The sequence below is a fragment of the Nycticebus coucang genome, chromosome 7, assembly GCF_027406575.1.
Source record: "Nycticebus coucang isolate mNycCou1 chromosome 7, mNycCou1.pri, whole genome shotgun sequence".
Lineage (NCBI taxonomy): Eukaryota > Metazoa > Chordata > Mammalia > Primates > Lorisidae > Nycticebus > Nycticebus coucang.
Window position 1 is genome coordinate 66961276 of NC_069786.1, and position 18954 is coordinate 66980229.

Below are 18954 nucleotides of genomic sequence, written 5' to 3' on the forward strand. Positions count from 1 at the left end.
TTTTCAGCCTACCACAGGCATTTCTCCCATGAGCAGTCAACCCAAATCTCAGATTCAAACTGAATCAGCATAATTCAAAAACGTTTTCATCCCCATCAGAAAGCCTGTCTCATTAGCCGTCATTCCCTATTCCGCCCACCCCCAGTCCCTGACACTCCTTGGTATAATTTCTGTCACTGGAGTCTCTGTTCTAGATGCTTCATATAATTGGAAACATACAATATTCAGTCTTTTGTGACTAGATCTCTTCACTCAGCATAATGTTTTCAAGGTTCATCTATAGTGTATCATGTATCACTGTATGATTCCTTTTTACGTCTGAAAACTATTCCATTGCATAATTGTATCGCATTTTACCCCTTTATCAGTTGCTGGACAGTTAGGTTGTTTCCAACTTTCAGCTATGAATAATACTGCTATAAACATTCATGCATAAGTTCTTGTGTGGATGTGTTTTCTGTTCTCTTTAGTATATACCTAAGAGAAGTGTAATCCCACGTTTAGCACTCTGAGGAACCGCCAAATTGTTTTCCAAAGAGACTATACCATTTTACAATCCCACCAGTAATGCATGAAGGCTCCAATTTCTCCACATCCTTCCCAACATTTGTTAATAATCTTTTTTTTATAACCTAGTCATCCTAGTGAGTATGAAGTGGTTTCTCATTGTGGTTTTGATTTGCATTTCAGTGATAGCCAATGATGTTGGGTGTTTTTTCATGTGTTTACTAGCCATTTGTAGATCTTCTTTGAAGAAATGTCTATTCAGATCCTTTGCCCCTTTTAAAATTTGGTTAGCTAGGAGTGGTGGCTCACGCCTTAATCCCAGCACTCTGCAAGGCCACGGTGGGTGGATTGCCTGAGCTCATGAGTTTGAAACCAGCCTGAGTCAGAGCGAGACCTCATCTCAAAAAAATAGCTGGGCATTGTGGCGGCCACCTGTAGTCACAGTTACTTGGGAGGCTCAGGCAAGAGAATTGCTTAAGGCCAAGAGTTTGAGGTTGCTGTAAAGCTGTGACCCCACAGCACTCTACAAAGGGCAACAAAGTGAGACCCTGTCTCAAAATAAATAAATAAATAAATTTAATCTGGTTAGTTGTCTTTTTATTGCTGAGTTGCCAGAGTTCCCTTACTCAATATGTAATTTGCAAATTATCTCTCCCATTCTGTGGGTTGTCTTTTCCTTTCTATGGTATCCTTTAAAGCATAACAGTTTTAAATTAGGTGAAGTTCATTTACTTTTTCTTTTTTCACTTACGATTTTGGTGTCACCTCTAAGAAGGCTGTCTTTGACCTAAGGCCATGAAGATTTACTCATTGTTTTCTTTTAAGAGGTTTTCACTCTCACATTTAAGTCTATGATCAATTTTGAGTTATGTTTTGTGTATATTGCAAGGAAAGGACCCAACTTCACTCTTTTACATGTAGATATCCAGTTGTCCCAGCACCATTTGTTCAAGAGTGGTCCTTTAGAGGTTTCCCTTCATTTATGCAAATCTCTTATTTCGCATTAATCTCTGTGAAATTTGGCTTTTTCCCTTTAAAATGTGAAATCACTCTTCCACCACTACTACCAGTTTCCAATGGAAGCCTTCACCAAGTCATATCTCAGGTAAGTGTTTCAGAATCTATCCCTCCAGACACCCTACAAAGCCAGCCCTCCTGGAGAAGAAGTTTTCTGAAAATAAATTAAATTCTTGTTACTCACCTACTCAAACTTCTCTTTCTGACTTCTCTAACCGGGCCCCACCTAGTGTACCTCCTTATTCAATGCCTCTCTGGAGAGTTGTTTCCTCTGTTGTCCCTTTCCCCCTTCACCTTCTTCCTTTGTACCACATTAAAATTCTGTAGGGCCCGTAAAGCCTCCTCTAAACCCCACATCCTTGCTAAAGCCTCCCTTAACTATTCCTGCTCTCACCAGTCCTCCTCCCCCCTCAGTCCCTGCTGCATGTGTGTGGTCTGTATGAAGAAGACCCTGCTATAGGGGACTCCACTCCACCACCCAGCACCAGTGGGTATTTATTGTGCATCTATGACATTCACCCTCCTGGGCAAGCATGCCAGACAGGCAACACTGTTTCCTCTCGTTATCAAAGGAGGGAGTAGAATCGGATGAGATTCTTTTTTAAACCCTCCTAGTTCTACATCCATTCTGTACTGATCCAATTTGGAAGTTTAAGCTTAAAATTGACTCAAGATTTCCAAGTGAGGAAACTTTCCTATTTTCCTGGGAAGTAAACTTTCTAGGAGAAAATCTGGTAACCAAGGCAGGTTCCCACATACTTTCCTGAAATGAAGTGCCCCCCTACTTCAAATAGGCTTTGGGGCATCTATGATTTGGTCTGAAGCTGAAACTAGGAGACCGCTCCAAATCCTCAAAGTTAACTTATTGAGAGCATCAGATTGCGATTACTTCCTCCACCACCATAAAAAAGAAAATCTTTCAAATCGAAGAGGCAAAGCTTGGTCCCTTCCTTATTGAGAGTTGAGAACAATAGCAGCTTTCTGCTCTAACACAACTTCAAAAGGCTGCCGGGAGACTGCTCTGAGAATCCTTGGTTGTAGATGACTGAAGAAGCGACGAGCATCCTCCCGCGAGTCAGCGCCCCTTTAGCAACAGGGAAATTCTGCCCTCGCCCCTCGCAGCATCTTTAATAACTCAGCGACTGGTACTGTATTAACTGGGCAGACGTGAACAACTTCAAGGCCGAGACTCCTCGGCAGGGAGAGGTGAGATCTGGCGCGTTAAGCAACCCCGTGCTGTAAAAGGCCGATGAATTAAGAATTGTTGAAATGACCTAAATAATGCATAGGTTGTAAAAGAATCAACTGGAGAGGCGTGAATGGTTGGATTTATGCCAGAGTCCTGCTTCCCCGGCTGCTTCAAGAAAATGCCCGAGGGGAGACAGCAGACTTGGGCTAGAAGTAGCAACCCCAGGAGTTGATCCCAGAGAGCTCCCGGGGCGCTCCGAGCGGGTCGGCCCCGGCACCAGCGCCGCCACGGGGTCACCTACCCGCCTCTTCTCGCAGGTTCACTCAGTCGGCGCTCGCCGCCCGCCTGCGAAGAAACTGCGAAGCAAACTTCCCAGCCTCGGAACCCCGCTGCTTGGAGAGTGTGTGCCCGCCACCGCCCCGAGACTACTATTCAAGCTCCCCGCCCCCCGCCGCGGTTAAAGTTCGCTCCTCACTTGCAACTCCCACCCCGCCCCCATCTCCTCCCCAGGCGGGAAGACCACATAGGAGTTCCTGGGTCCTCGGTGCACTAACACACCCACCCACAAAAGAAAGCCCATTAAATCTTCCCTCCTGTGAACTCGCGCCCCAGCGGACACCTCTTTGAACTGCCCCCCGCCCCGCAGCCCCCGCGCCGTCTGGGCCGCGCCCGGCCCTCCCGGCTGCGCACTTCGCAGCGCGCTGGGTCTTTGATGTCTCTTTACATTAGGGCAGAGCAGCCACACGCTCTTCCCGGGCGCGGGGCTTTGTGTAATGGAACTGACATTTGGCCTTGATACCTGTATCTCTTGGTGATTGCAACAAATTTCTAAAATAAATATTGTACTTTGATCTTCCCGCATTGCATTTTTAATAAACGCTACGAACATTACTTCGTTAAGTTTTTCGGAAGCTTGAGGACGAAGGAAGAGAGGCTGAACAGCGGTTAGGCAAAGTCTCTCTCCAAACTTCCGCCGGGCCTGGCAGGCTTTCACAATGGACAGGAAGCAAAATCAGCGACTGCAAACCCGCAGGAGGGGCCTACTATGCGTTCCTTGCATATATTAACTTCTAAGCATACACTGTACGAGGGGAAAGCTATTATTGTTCCAAATGGGGAAACCGAGGCAAAAAGAGGCTGAGTCATTCGGTTGCCAAGGTCACCAACTAGAAAATGGCAAAGCAGGAAAAATCTACCCAGCCATTACTCTCTTTGGCCTCCCGGCTACTGATAGTGATTTAACTGTCGAATGGGCACGTCCTGGAGAAAAAATTAACTCTTTTTACTTTGGAGATGAGAAATAGCTCTTCTTGCCTTGTGGTAAAACACTTCTCAGATTCAGCAAAGAAGATGCGTGCTTAGCCCAGCCAGGGCCGCCTCCCAGGGAAAGGGGGTTAGAAGAGCTCAAAGGACAGGGAGAGGATACGAACGCTAAGGAACCTTCTCAGCTTCGAGGGCGCTGGCGCACGTCTGCGCGAGGGGCTCCGGACCTCTAACATGCGCGGGTTAAGAGCTCCCTCGGGTCTCAGACTTCTCTGTACTCGACCCTAGACAGTCGCGGGGGGCGGAGGGTGCGGGAAGAAGCGGCAGGTCTGCCAGGCCTGGGATCAAACCTCTAAGTCCGCTCACCTTCCCCCTTCCCAGAGCACCCCAACCTCATCTTCAGAAGGAGCCAGATGGGGTCGGCCCAGTTGCACGGCCACCGCTCACCATTCCAGAAGGGACACCTTGCTGGGAAAGGAGGGGCGCGTGCGAGGGACTCATCGTGTTTGGGCCACGCGCTGCCCATTTGTCTTCAATAAGGCGCGACCTGGGCGGGCGTGGGAGAAGGTGGGCCTGGTGGCATGGTGTCCCGACGCCTGAAGGAAGCGCGGAGGGCACCATTATGCAGGCCCGACTCCAAATCCGATGAAGTTAGGCTAACTTTTGGCACCTCATCCTGGAGATGGGCCACCGGGTCCGTCCTCTCCCATCAGTTGCTCTCCCCAGGAGGACAACACGCAGAAAGGCCAGGCGCTAGCTGGTTTCTCGGGAGAGGAAACCGTGTCCTCCAAGAGTCTGGGCGACGGGCGGGGTAGGCCAAGCTCCGCGGCCCACTCGGCTGCGAGGTCCCACATGGGCCGCGGTCGCCAGGCCTCGGAGGCGGTTCCGCGCCCGGAGTGCCCGGGTGCAGAGAGAACCCTGCGGCGCCCCGCCCGCCTCTCCCTCCCTCTCCGCCAGAGGTGGGCGGTCAGGAAGGCCTGGGCGCGCTTCCCCGCCCAGGCCGAAAAACGCCTGCGCGCGGGTGAAGGCCCTTTTCTTTCCAAAAGAGACAGGGAAAAGTTTGTATTTTTTCTATCCCCTTCGGGGGCCTCCCGCGTCTGATTTGTGGTTTGTTGAACCGCAACAATAAAGGCTTTCTCCTTTCTTTTTAAAGTAGTAACCGGTTTCTGAGAGCGCGCGCACGCTCAGCGGGGTTTAGAGGAGAAACTGCGGCTTCGCCGGGCCTTCGGTGGGGCCTCGCAGCGGTCCCCCTCCCGCCCCCTCCTCGGCGGCCAGGGTTGCCTGCCTGGGGCGGAAGGGCGGATGGCATGTTCTGGGTTGCTCTGGGTGTCCTGGCAAGCTCAGCTTCAGGGGTCAAAGCTGAGCTTGCCGTGGCGTTTTTCCCAGGACCACTCTTTTCAAAAGTTATAGCCTGAGGAAAACTTCCAGGTCTCCAGCAGGAACGTCACAAGAGCAGGAACTGCGCGCCACCCACCGCCTCCCTGGGCGGCCTGCCGGGGGTCACAGCCGTGCCCTCCGCTCCACAGAGGTGGGCGGGGGTGGGGGGGACACGCAGCCAGCAGGGTGCAGACAGCCCCACGCCTCGCCACGGGAACTCTCTCGGGTCCAGGTGCGCGCAGGCAGGCGTTTGTTAAGAGTGCGGGATGTGTAAATACGATGGAAGAGTTACCCTCACCCTGTACTCAAAGTCTCGCGCCTGGAAGCTGAAAGCAGATTTTTCTAGAGATAACAAAGACACTTTGTCACTTTGGGCGCTGCCTCAGTGCAAATCTTTAATTGCAAGTGTGTGTGTGTGTGTGTGTGTGTGTGTGTACAGGAGGATCGAGTGTCTCTAGCAACCCAAGCGCGGGTCTCCAGGCGGCAAGGCCCCCTTTGATCAGGAAAATCCAATTATTTGTGTATATACATTTCCCACATAGTGATTACTTCATTAATTGTCCCGCCTTTATCTCCTCCTTTCCCATCCCCCCTAATAATCAGTTCTTTTATCCAGACCAACAAACACACCATAGGAGCTTTGTGGATTCAAAGGATTTGCTTTCGCTTCTGAAAGAGCCGCTATTCTTTGATGATTGGGTAGCGGCAAACTTCAAAGCCATAAATCTTCCCTCTGACTGGCTGGCGGCCCAGCAAAGTCCTTATCAAATTCTTGGAGGTGATCCCGAAGCGCTCAGACCACGCGCGGGGCGGGCAAGGGGCGCGGGAGGGTTGGGCCCGGCGTGCGGAGCTGGCGCGGGAGGCGCGCTGGGCGACCGCTTGTCCTCGCCTTTGGGCGTCCATGCCTCCACGGCGGCGCCCGGCTCCGCAGCGAGCAGCCTGCGAGCTGTAGCCATGGCCGCTGTGGCAGTCCTCCGGAACGACTCGCTGCAGGCCTTCCTCCAGGTCAGGGCCGGGCCCGGAGGGGCCGGGGAAAGGTGGGAAGTGCCGTGTCCAGATCTTTCCTGGTACTCCGTGCACCTTGAATCTCAAAGGGAACCACGCCGGTGGGTGCAGCTGAAGTCAGACCTAGGGTGCCCACCCCAACTTCACACCTAATCTGGTGCCAAGAGTGTGGCCTCGGGGGAGGATCGCATGAATCCGGGGGTTGGGAGGTGCGCTCTGCGGGGAGAACAGGGCCGGAGCTCGTCCTGCTGGGCCCTCCTGGTGATTTCAGGCTGGGGCGGGCCGGGGAGGAGTGCTACGGTAACGTGGACAGGAGAGCTTAAAAGATGAGAGGGAGGATGAATGGGCCACTAGGTTGTGGGTGTTCCCAGACTCTTAACTGACCACAGAGCTGGGAGCGGCCCGTCGGATCCCTCCTCCTCCCATTTAGCGCCCGCTTCCTCTAAGGCTGGATGGCGTCTCAGTGCACCAAGTAGTTTGCAAGAAGCGCTCGCGTGCCTCCAAGTTCAGGTGGCGCAGACACCAAAAGTTTCCCGGGACTGGTGGGTGCGCGCGTGTGGTGCGAAGGCGGGGGAGGGTCGGCCGGGGCACGGGAGGGGCAGCAGTATAATGGGCGGTTGGCCAGCCGGCTGGGAGCGCTAACCTTTTGTCTTTTCTCCACCCTTCCTCGCCGCTGCACTTTTAGGATCGCACCCCCAGCGCCTCCCCGGACCTGGGCAAGCACTCACCTCTGGCGCTGCTGGCCGCCACCTGTAGCCGAATTGGCCAGCCGGGTGCGGCGGCGCCCCCGGACTTCCTGCAAGTGCCCTACGACCCAGCGCTGGGCTCGCCCTCCAGGCTTTTCCACCCGTGGACTGCCGACATGCCGGCTCACTCGCCCGGCGCGCTGCCGCCCCCACACCCCAGTTTGGGGTTGACGCCGCAGAAAACGCACCTGCAGCCGTCCTTCGGGGCTGCGCACGAGCTACCGCTCACCCCCCCAGCTGACCCCTCTTACCCCTACGAGTTCTCTCCAGTCAAGATGCTGCCCTCGAGCATGGCGGCTCTACCCGCTAGCTGCGCGCCCGCCTACGTTCCCTACGCCGCACAGGCAGCGCTGCCGCCCGGCTACTCCAACCTGCTGCCCCCGCCGCCGCCGCCCCCGCCGCCCACCTGCCACCAGCTGTCCCCTAACCCGGCCCCCGACGACCTCCCGTGGTGGAGCATCCCACAGGCAGGCGCTGGGCCGGGCGCTCCTGGGGTTCCAGGGGGAGGCCTCCCTGGAGCCTGTGCCGGGGGACCCCACGCGCCCCGCTTTCCTGCCTCAGCGGCCGCTGCTGCCGCCGCCGCCGCTGCCCTGCAACGGGGCCTGGTGTTGGGCCCGTCGGACTTTGCGCAGTACCAGAGCCAGATCGCCGCGTTGCTGCAGACCAAGGCCCCCCTGGCGGCCACGGCCAGGAGGTGCCGCCGCTGCCGCTGCCCCAACTGTCAGGCGGCGGGCGGCGCCCCCGAGGCGGAGCCGGGCAAGAAGAAGCAGCACGTGTGCCACGTGCTGGGCTGCGGCAAGGTGTACGGCAAGACGTCGCACCTGAAGGCGCACCTGCGTTGGCACACGGGCGAGCGGCCCTTCGTGTGCAACTGGCTCTTCTGTGGCAAGAGCTTCACGCGCTCGGACGAGCTGCAGCGGCACCTGCGGACTCACACGGGCGAGAAACGCTTCGCCTGCCCTGAATGCGGGAAGCGCTTCATGCGCAGCGACCACCTAGCCAAGCACGTCAAGACGCACCAGAATAAGAAGCTCAAAGTTGCCGAGGCCGGTGTTAAGCGGGAAGATCCGCGGGACCTGTGAACTCAGCCCTGGGCACCCTCGAGGCCACTTCCGCCTTGGACCGGTTGGCCACACCTCTGCGGAGATCCCGGGGGGCTTGGAGCAGCTGGCAGAAGGGCGGCTCAGCAGATGGCCTCTCCTCTGCCCTCCTCCTACCGTGAAGCTGCCTCTCAGGTTCCTTGGTCCTCGGACACAGGACCCAGGATTGGCTCTGGAGGGAGGGTTGGAAGCTGGGGCCGTTTGGGTGATGGTTAGGAGTCCTGCGTGAAGCCAGGGCGGTTCCAGACTCTGAATCTTTCCCACCGTCTGGGAGGCCTTCAGTTTGGGGGGACCACCCGGGCTGGCCTTGTATATAGGAAGCGCTGCTGAATTAAATAAAGCGGAAGGACCTCGGGAGATTTGAAATAGTGCTCCAGTTTTCGCTAGGGCCGGTTGGGACATTGTACAGGTTATTTAATAGCTTTGTTAAAGAATAATAATATTAATAAAAATGTTGCTTTTGTCTTCAGCTCCATGCAGAGCTACAGCATGATATGTCTCTGTAAAGTGATCAGCAGTTGCAGCGTGAAAATAAATACGTTAACTCCGGGTCCCCTCGGGAAGACCCTGCTGAGCCGGTCTCATTTGATCTTTTCTTCTTGGAGGCTTTACTAAGAGGTCAGGTCTCACCGGGAATTTGATGGTTCCCACAGGCCGCCTGTGTTGGAGGCTTCTTTGGTTTGGAAAGTCCTGGGCCAGTGGGTTGGGTGCACGGTTGGAAGAGGGAAGACAGCATCAGTTTTGTGGCTGAGAGACTAGGAAGAGATTTTCCAATCACAGCTTGAGTTTCTTGTGCGACCTTAGGACTTAACCCGAGAATGTCCGGTTACAAATTCGATACCAGCGGCGTGTACTTTCTTTTTATCAGGCGAATTCCCTGTGGCTTCCCATTTGTTGGTACTCTCAGGACGGGTCACTCGCGGGCTGAGCATTCTCCTCGCAGTCGGCTGTGCTGATGTCTGGAGAGGTATTAGAGGCCGGAGGATCTGTCCACATGTGAGAGTTTGGACAGGTACAGAGAAACTGGGTACAGCTGAAACTCTTGTTCAGCTTAGTCTTTGCCTTGGGGAAGGAGGAGGGGAGAGGGAGGAAATAGCTTCCCAGGCATCATTCCTGTATTTTGGCACCTCCAGTATATGCAACATGGTCTTGCTTGTTTTCTTAATCATTTTGCTGTGGAAATCTTTACAGGTCTTGTTTCTCAGTAATCACCCAGGGATTTCTGATTAGGCCAAGAAGTTTAGTTCTATTTTGTATCTTGGAATTTTATTTTTTTTAATTATGGAATTAGACTAAAATTTTCTCAGGGAGAAGCCAGAAGTACTCCTAGCATGGAAACGTGAAAAGGAATTTTTAAAAGTGTTTTTCTCACTTTTCTCTAAAAGTTGAAGTTTTTAAGTTTACAAGTGTTCTTTCAAATGTCTCAACTAACTCGTGACGTTTTCTAATATTTGAGTTTTTAAACCTGAAACTGGAGCCTCAATCAGCAGTTAAATTGTCTGATTTAGGATTAGCAAAGAATAGAAAATGTTTTAAATTTTGCTAGTATGGCCAGTTCACATCATTAATGCCAAATTTCAGTAGTACTGAATAAGCTTTTTATGTAGTGTACATAAATTGTTGGATTTGACAGTTTACAAACCCTCGGTTACCTTTGTTAGAAGTCGAACCGTAGGGTCCGTTTTTTTAAAGCTATGAGGGTTCTTGATTCTTACCATATTGAGTAAAACACCTCAACATACTTGGGATGAAAATTACTTTACACTCCCTAAGAAATAGCATTTGTACCCTATAACTTGAAACAAGGTAGTAAATGAATGGTTTTTTTGTGGAAATATGCCTTAGAAACAGTTACTCTTGGAGATTTTGGAACTATTTAATGACAAATTAGAATGCAAATCTTCGTGATTCTTTACCTGGGAAGAGCAGTTTGGGTTAGTTGAATGCTCAAAGATGTGACAGTTTTGTGAACAACAGTAAATGAAGTTGAGACAACATTAATATACACCTAAATGTGTTATCTTAATCAAGATCATTAGATCTAAGTCATTAGACTAAGATGACATATTTAGATGTATAAATCAATGTGAAAAGTTACAGAAACTCTCACATTTCCATGAAGAGTTTCAGAAACTCACATCTGAACCATGCCCTAGAATCAACTTCAGAGTCAGAAAGTTTTTTGGCAGATGGAGAAAGGGAAATCCTTATACCAAAAGCTTTGGACTCAGAAAATTTGAAGTGGTTCTCTCATGTGAAAGAATGTCCTTGGTAGAAAAAACAATTATGGATTATTGACAACTACAATCCAATCTGACAAGATGTTGAAGAATAGTTTCCTTACAACTATAACTTTGTGATTGTTCAGAGAAAAAAATAGACAAAATGTGTGAAATTTATTAATAAATGAGGTGTTCCAGATAGTTTCCTTGTCATTATAACTTTGTTGTTAAGAGAAAAACTAGATAAACTACGTGGAATTTATCAAAAATATGGTATAAATAATTTTTTGAAGCAGAACAATGTCATTTGACAAAATAACTTTATTATTGTTTCACTTAATTGCCCTGCAGAGTTAAAAAGCATAGTGTTTAAGTTGGTACAGCTGAAAGACTGCTGCTCATTGTACAACTTTGCAAATCTGTGTTCCTATTACTTTACAAAAAAAAATTATCCAAGTGGAAGCCAGGAAGCCACAATGGTTTGGCATTATTATCCAAGTTTAGAAAGGTATTTCATGTTTATACTCTAAAATAAGCTGATAAATGCTCAGAAATGCAAGTTTTATAACGCAGATATGTATTAGCATGTACAAGCTGTTAAAATGTGAACTGCTGCTATGTGCTTTATTTGTTTCATTAAACTGCAACCAGAGTACCACTTAGGATTTCAAAGATTACTTTCACATACATCAATATGCAAAAATTAACGTGCATAAATTAAGCACATTCTTGCAGCAGAAAATTGAATGAAATTCACATGAAAAGAAGTTTAGAAGCAAATTACTTATAAATGTAAACTAAAATTTATTTTCAGTTGGAGTTTTGCCAACATCAAAAAAGCAAGTTTAATCCACCAGCCTTTATACAAAAGTTCACTTACAGACCCCAGCACTCAATTCAACTGATTGTTTTAAAAACTAATTGAAAACAATATGTTAATGAGTGCCTCAAATATCAGGAGACATTATAGACTTTTTTTTTTTTTTTTGAGACAGAATCTCACTATGTTGCCCTCAGTAGAGTGCTGTAGCATCACAGCTCACAGCAACCTCAAACTCTTGGGCTTAAGTGCTTCTCTTGCCTCAGCCTCCCAAGTAGCTGGGATACAGGCGCCTGCCACAATGCTTGGTTATTTATTTATTTATTTATTTATTTGGTTGTTGTTATCGTAGTTGTTGTTGTTTGGCAGGCCTGGGCTGGATTCAAACCTGCCAGCTCCGGTGTATGTGGCTGGTGCCCTAGCCGCTGAGCTATAGGCGCCGAGCCATTATAGACTTTTTTAAGCAACTGTTTCGGTAGCATGCAAATATAAAAGAGTTACTTATTTTAGAAAATTCTAAATGTTCATGTGATACATTATTTTAAATTTAACCCTTGTTTGATAAAGGAACTATTTTGACCAAGAACTTGAGACCATGAAGACATTCAGTTATCGGTAAATTAGGAATAGTGTCTTATCAGTAATTTGGAATTGTGTGTTTCTGAATTTATTAACCCTATAGCTTTCTGCTTTTCTCAAGGAAGAATTGTGCAAATATACCCTTCACTGACCACTAATTTTTAATAGTTCTGGTAGTGAAAGACATTAAATTATGTTAATGAAGATACAGCCATTATTCACCACCATGTTAGTCTTTTCTAATTTCAGCTAAGAGTTTAAATCTTACAACTATATTGCATATATTGTTTTAAATTATTTTGCCTTAAGTCAATCAAACAAAGCATGCCAATTAAAAATTAATGTCACTAAGCACGCTCCTTGCAGAAACCTATTCAAAATAATGACATTTGTAGAAAGGGCCGTTTTTACCCCCAGTTTGCACTGTTTTCTGTTCTAATATTGTGGGGTTTTAAGTAATTAGTTTACAGCAGCATCTTGAGTGTTTTTCATTTATTTTGGTTCTGCTGCAAGAGTGTCGCTACAGGAGTAGCTATCACTGCAAATACAAATAAACACCTCGTAAGTTGTTTAGGGCTCTAAAATTATAAGCAACTTTTACTTGCATTAGTTCATCACATTAAATAACAAGTAGAGTAAATTCACAATACCTAACGGGGAAATAGTCTGTGTTATGGAATCAGAGCCAACTCCTAAGCTTTGTTTTATAGTAAGTGTAATTATAGTTTGCTAATATCCCAAATTGAGGGCCTCTCAAAATAAGTCATATTAATTGTCTATTAAATATATTACTTTCTTCTGTTTTGCATGACAGAGGGAACTTTTTAAAGAGTATGAGACCTAGCAGAGTTTTAAAATGCTATATGCCAGCATAGTTGTATAAAATAAGAAAACATAAGGAAAACATCTAAATCAGTGGTTCTCAACCTTCCTAATCCTGGGACCCTTTAATACAGTTCCTCATGTTGTGGTGACACCCAACCATAAAATTTCATTGCTACTATGTAACAAAAATAATTTTATGGATGGGGGTCACCACAACATGAAGAACTGTATTAAAGGGTTACAGCATTAGGAAGGTTGAGAACCACTGATCTAGATAGATAGTTACATCAATACACCAAAAAGAATATCTTTCATTATTGGGCCACTAGAATGCCACTGATTAATGTAGCATTCAGTATATTTAATTTAAACAGTAAATTTTTTAGATTCAACACATTTTTTTGGTAAAGATCTTTTAGTTATTTATTTATTAAATCATAGCTGTGTACATTAATGCGATCATGGGGCACCATACACTGGTTTTATAGACCATTTGACATATTTTCATCACACTGATTAACATTGCCTTCCTGGCATTTTCTTAGTTATTGTGTTAAGACATTTATATTCTACATTTACTGAGTTTCACATGTACCCTTGTAAGATGCACGGTAATCCCACCAATATCCTCTCTCCACTCCCCCTCCCCCTTCCCTTCCCTTCCTCATATTATTAGGTTATAACTGGGTTATAGCTTTCATATGAAAGTCATAAATTAGTTTCATAGTAGGGCTAAGTACATTTGATACTTTTTCTTCCATTCTTGAGATACTTTTCTAAGAAGAATATGTTCCAGCTCCATCCATGTAAACATGAAAGAGGTAAAGTCTCCATCTTTCTTTAAGGCTGCATAATATTCCATGATGTACATATACTACAATTTATTAATCCATTCGTGGATCAATGGCCACTTGGGCCCATTGACTTAGCAATTATGAATTGGGCTGCAATAAACATTCTGGTACAAATATCTTTGTTATAATGTGATTTTTGGTCTTCTGGATATATACTTAGTAGAGGAATCATAGGATTGAATGGCAGGTCTATTTTTAGATCTCTAAGTGTTCTCCAAACATCTTTCCAAAAGGAATGTATTCATTTGCATTCCCACCAGCAGTGTAGAAGTGATCCCTTTTCTCCACATCCATGCCAACATCTCTGGTCTTGGGATTTTGTGATATGGTTTAATCTTACTGGAGTTAGATGATATCTCAAAGTAGTTTTGATTTGCATTTCTCTGATGATTAAAGATGATGAGCATTTTTTCATGTCTGTAGGCCGTGCGTCTGTCTTCTTCAGAGAAGGTTCTCTTCAAGTCCCTTTCCCAGCCTGCGATGGGATCACTTGTTCTTTTCTTGCTTGTACGTTTGAGTTCTCTGTGGATTCTGGTTATTAAACCTTTGTCAGAGACATAACCTGCAAATATCTTCTCCCATTCTGAGGACTATCTGCTTGCTTTACTTACTGTGTTCTTGGCTGTGCAGAAGCTTTTTAGTTTGGTCAGGTCCCAGTGTTGTATTTTTGAAGCTGCTTCAATTGCCCAGTTGGTAAAGATCTTGATGTCAATTGCTCCTCTGTTGATTTTATTTTTATAAAAATAAAAACTGAGATGTTACCAGAGAACAATGTCTCAAATTAACGTGGTGGAATAATTTGCATAATGTTTTTAACTATAATGAATAAGTGATATTTATTCAACAAAGATGTAATCAAACAGCTATGGAACCTCAACTTTTTTTTTATAGTTTCATAATTGATTTACTATTACAACTTCTTATTATCAATGGAAGATTTGCACATGATGATTGATGTAGTTTCATGCTGATATTCTGATGATTTCCCTTTCTTGATGTCACACGCTTTCTCCTCCCTGTCTTTAGTAATTGATTGTCTAAAGCATAATCCCCCATGGCATGTTGACATTTAATTCATAATTCAATTCATGCATAGGAACTACAGTAGTATCTTCACAACACGTTATAAACTACATTAGCTTACGCATTTTAGTTGTGTTCTTAATACCAAAATTAAATTGAGGAGAAATAAATCCAGTTCTTAGTTTAATATCACATGGACAACCTTCAGCTTTCACTTTTCAAAAAGTTGTTTCGGGATTATAAAGTTTCAGTCTATTAAGAAAGGGAAGTTTGTTTTACAATAAAACTATTCATCTAGTTTTTTTCATTACTTGTCGAAAAACTATCAAAACTGCACTAAAATTTTCTAAAGTCTAAGGCAAAGTCTTGATGTCACCTGACTTTATATTTTAATATAAAGTTAAACCGTTCAGTCTTATATGGGTACTTTCTAAACATCTCATGTTTAGCATAATCTAAAACACAGAAGTAAAACATCTGGCCCTTAGCTTAATTTCATCCAATGCACAAGGCAGATATCAAGACTAACTCATTTATGCTTATGGTTGGGAAAAATGTGTCCTAATTTTAAAAATATTTGGTGGCAATTTCCTAGCAATCTACATGAGACACTGTGAAAGCTCATTTCTCTGATTTCTGTCTGAGTTTTATTATATTCTGCGTGTTACTTTGTTTTCCTGTTGTGGATGTCACACATTTTTTTATGTAGTATTCATGACCCTCTCTAGCATGGAAATGTTCCTTTTGCATCCTGTGTCTCTCTTCCTTCTCTCAGAATATTTGTGCCCATTATTTGATTTTGCTTCCAATAAGGCAGAACTCAATGGGATTCTAAACTGTAGTTATTTTAAGTCCCTTGTATTTTTAGTAAACATTTGTGTTCTTTGGCCTAAATTTTACATGTAGGAGACTTGAATTTACAGTTCTATTTGTAGATTCAACTCATGTTTTACTTTTGTAGTAGATGGTTTCCTATTTGTGAACATCAGTGAGAAAAATATTTACATCACAATTGAAAGTGAACTTGTAAAATATGATAGAGGATTGTGGTTTAAGGTAATCCTAGTTTGGATAGATTTTATTTTTTTATTAAGTCTTTTGTACATAGATCATAAATACATTTATGCCCATTTCAGTGTGTTGATTATTTGTACAAATTGGAGTGCTTACATCACACTAATCAGCATAGCTTTCATCTCATTTACCCAATTATAGCTTTAGGACATTTGTATTCTACACATGATAGAACCAACTTGTACTTGCAATGTGCTCCATAGTTGTGGTCCCCCTACTATCCCCTACTACTCCTCCCACCTCCTCCCCATCCCTCTCCCTCCCCTTCCCTCCTTCATCCTAGGCTAAAGTTGAGTTTCATTTTTCACATGCAAGTGTGAGTTATTATAGATTAGTTTCACAGTAGTACTGAGTACACTGGATACTTTTTTTTCCATTCCTGAGATACTTTACTAAGAAGAATATTTTCCAGCTCCATCCATGTAAACATAAAAGAGGTAAAGTCTCCATTTTTTAATGCTGCATAGTATTCCATGGTATACATATACCACAATTTATTAATCCATTCATGGGTCGATGGGCACTTGGGCTTCTTCCATGACTTGATAATTATGAATTGAGCTGCAGTGAACAATCTGGTACAAATATCTTTATTGCCAAATGATTTTTGGTCCTTTGGATATACACCTAGAAGAGGAATTGCAGGATCAAACGGCAGGTGTACATTTAGATCCCTGAGTGTTCTCCAAACTTCCTTCCAAAAGGAACGTACTAGGTTGCATTCCCACCAGCAGTGCAGAAGCGTTCCCTTTTCTCCACATCCACGCCAACATCTGTTGTTTTGGGCTTTTGTGATGTAGGCTAATCTTACTGGAGTTAGATGGTATCTCAGAGTGGTTTGGGTTTGCATTTCTCTGATGATTAAAGATGATGAGCATTTTTTCATGTGTCTGTAGGCCATGCTCCTGTCTTCTTCAGAGAAGCTTCTGTTCATGTCTCTTGCCCAAAATGAAATAGGATCACTTGTTTTTTGCTTAGTAATAAGTTTGTGTTCTTTGTGGATTCTGGTTATTAGACCTTTGTTGGTAGTATAACTTGCAAAAATCTTCTCCCATTCTGAGAGCTATTTGCTTTACTTAGTGTGTTCTTGGCAGTGCAGAAGCTTTTTAATTTGATCAGATCCTAGTAATGTATTTTGGATGTTGCGCTAATTGCCCAGGGTATCTTCCTCATGAAGTATTCTCCCAGACCAATTTTCTCAAGCGTTTCCCCTGCACTTTCTCTAAGAATATTTATAGTTTCATGTCTTAAGTTTAAGTCCTTTAACCAGTGAGAATCAATTTTTGTTAGAGGAGAAAGGTGTGGGTCCAGTTTCTTTCTACAAGTTGCCAGCCAATTCATCCAGCACCATTTATTAAATAGGGAATCTTTCCCCCAATTTATATTTTTAATAGGCTTACCGAAAATCAAATGATGACAAGTCCTAGTGTGGATAGATTTTAATTGGTAAAATATATACAAATGGAGTACCTTAAGTCTATAGCCCTTTCTTTGAGATAGTTTTAACGAAGAGGGTGTGAATTAAATCCAGTAAGCATGTAGTTGTTTCTCATTATGATTATTATATTTGATATAGCCTTCTTTTGCTCTAAAGCTTTTATTCTCCTCTGTTTGATTCTTCAAGTCCATGTCATCTCTTAGTGGTACTGCAGACAACTGCCAAGAAAGTAATGGTGGTAACAAATTATGTACTGATCTGAGGTTGAAGTAGGAAGTTGCTAAATTGTCTTCTAAGGACAAAGCACTCACTTCATCAGTCATGATTCGGACTTATCAATGGGAAACCAGTGTGCCCTGAGTAGCCAGCAGCTAGAAGAAGATATAGGGCTGTAGCTGCTCTCTTGCTTCTGAAGCAGGGAGATCTAGAAGTGGAGAAAAGGAAAACAAATCATGGGAAAGATCTTATCTCAACAGGATATTGAAAGGAGCTGAAATAGGACCATTGGGTAGAAGCTGAAAGGCAAGATTCTGTTCACACTTGGAATGGACCCCTGGGGAGGAAAGTGCCTCCCTCACCACAGGTTTTTGGTTTTGATTATTTGTTTGTTTTTTAACCAAAGGTGAGTGTGACTAGGCTTATAGAGGAGATGTGGGCTTTGACTGAGAACATTTCGATAATCTTTATGGTGTCTTCCAAAGCTGAAGTGCTTCAAATTTAAAATCTGTAAATCAAAAAGTTAAAATAAATCTTATTATGACTACTAAAAAATACAACAGTAGTGTAAATGATCCTGGCATTCTGGCATCTGATTTCAGAGTCTAGGTTTTGGAAATATAGTTTGTTCTTAAGTGGGTAAAGGCATTAATGGGGAGCAAAGGTAACTTAGTCAGCCTCTATGCAAGTAATAGCAGGATTCAGGACTAAGTGACATGATCTCAGTCTTGGCTTTCAAAGAAAACATCACCAGGTGTGTTAAGTTCTGTACTGTTATGTGCCGCCCAAATCCTGTTACTATCTATGGAAATTTCATAGTGAAATGATGAGATGGAAAGTATAGGTAAATTTTCAATAGTTAAGTAGGTTAAATTACTTAACATTTACAAGTGTTAGCCCTAGTTAAGTGTATGAAATCCTTCTTTCCCACACCTTCCAAGTCAATCAGATTGATATGTACAACTAAGAATATGTGAGTTGCATAGGTAATTTAGTATTTGTTGTTTACAATTATAATATTAGATGTAGGAAACTAGGCACAAAACAAATTCAAAACATGTATGCATCACTAAATTCAATTTACCAACAATTATTTGATATCTATACGATATAAGATAAAATAATTCAACAATGATCCTTCAAAAGAGCTCACAGTTGCAAAGGAGATAAAGTAGATGTACAAATTAATATAATACGAGGCTTAATGCCTGCTAAAAGCAACCAACAAAATTGCTATAAAAACACAAGAGAAAGAAAGCATTTCAGGGAATAACAATGATGAACTGTTTTATTCTACAAATGGGTATTTTGTCACAAACTACATCTGTAGCATTCAGAATCCAAGAAGATTTTTATACGGGGTAGACAGTGTGATCTCCCCACCTGCAACATTAGCAATCCTTGGAATCACTGTCCAAACGTACATTCTAGGGCTCAATCCATGGACATACTAAATCCAAAACTCTGGGAATAGGGTGGGGCAGTCTGTTTCACCAAGTCCTTTGGGTGATTTTAATGCACACTAAAGTTTGAGAACAACTGGCTTAAAAAGTGCATATTTCAGGCATATGTAAGGTGGAAAATACATAAGCAAATTCTAGCCCAAGTTACTTTGAAGAAATAAAAAAGGGAGAGGTAATTTGGCCACAATCCTCACCCAGGTCAGAATATTGGGTTCTAAATTCCAAGGAGGAGTCAG

The 18954-nt window shown here is 44.5% G+C and overlaps 1 protein-coding gene across 3 annotated transcripts; it reads left to right on the top strand.

Annotated features, from left to right (window-relative positions):
• Positions 1-5814: 5814 nt before the first annotated feature.
• On the top strand, positions 5815-8865 carry SP5 (Sp5 transcription factor). Of its 3 annotated transcripts, none has more exons than XM_053597478.1 (2): positions 5815-6358; positions 7044-8865. In XM_053597478.1, the coding sequence occupies exons 1-2, from the start codon at positions 6308-6310 to the stop codon at positions 8184-8186; spliced, it is 1194 nt and encodes a 397-aa protein (XP_053453453.1). In that variant the 5' UTR covers positions 5815-6307; the 3' UTR covers positions 8187-8865. The 3 variants fall into 3 exon arrangements, with proteins under 3 accessions (XP_053453453.1, XP_053453454.1, XP_053453455.1); XM_053597479.1 differs by having other exon boundaries at positions 5815-6900; positions 7044-8772; XM_053597480.1 differs by having other exon boundaries at positions 5815-6459; positions 7044-8772.
• The last annotated feature ends 10089 nt before the right edge of the window (positions 8866-18954 follow it).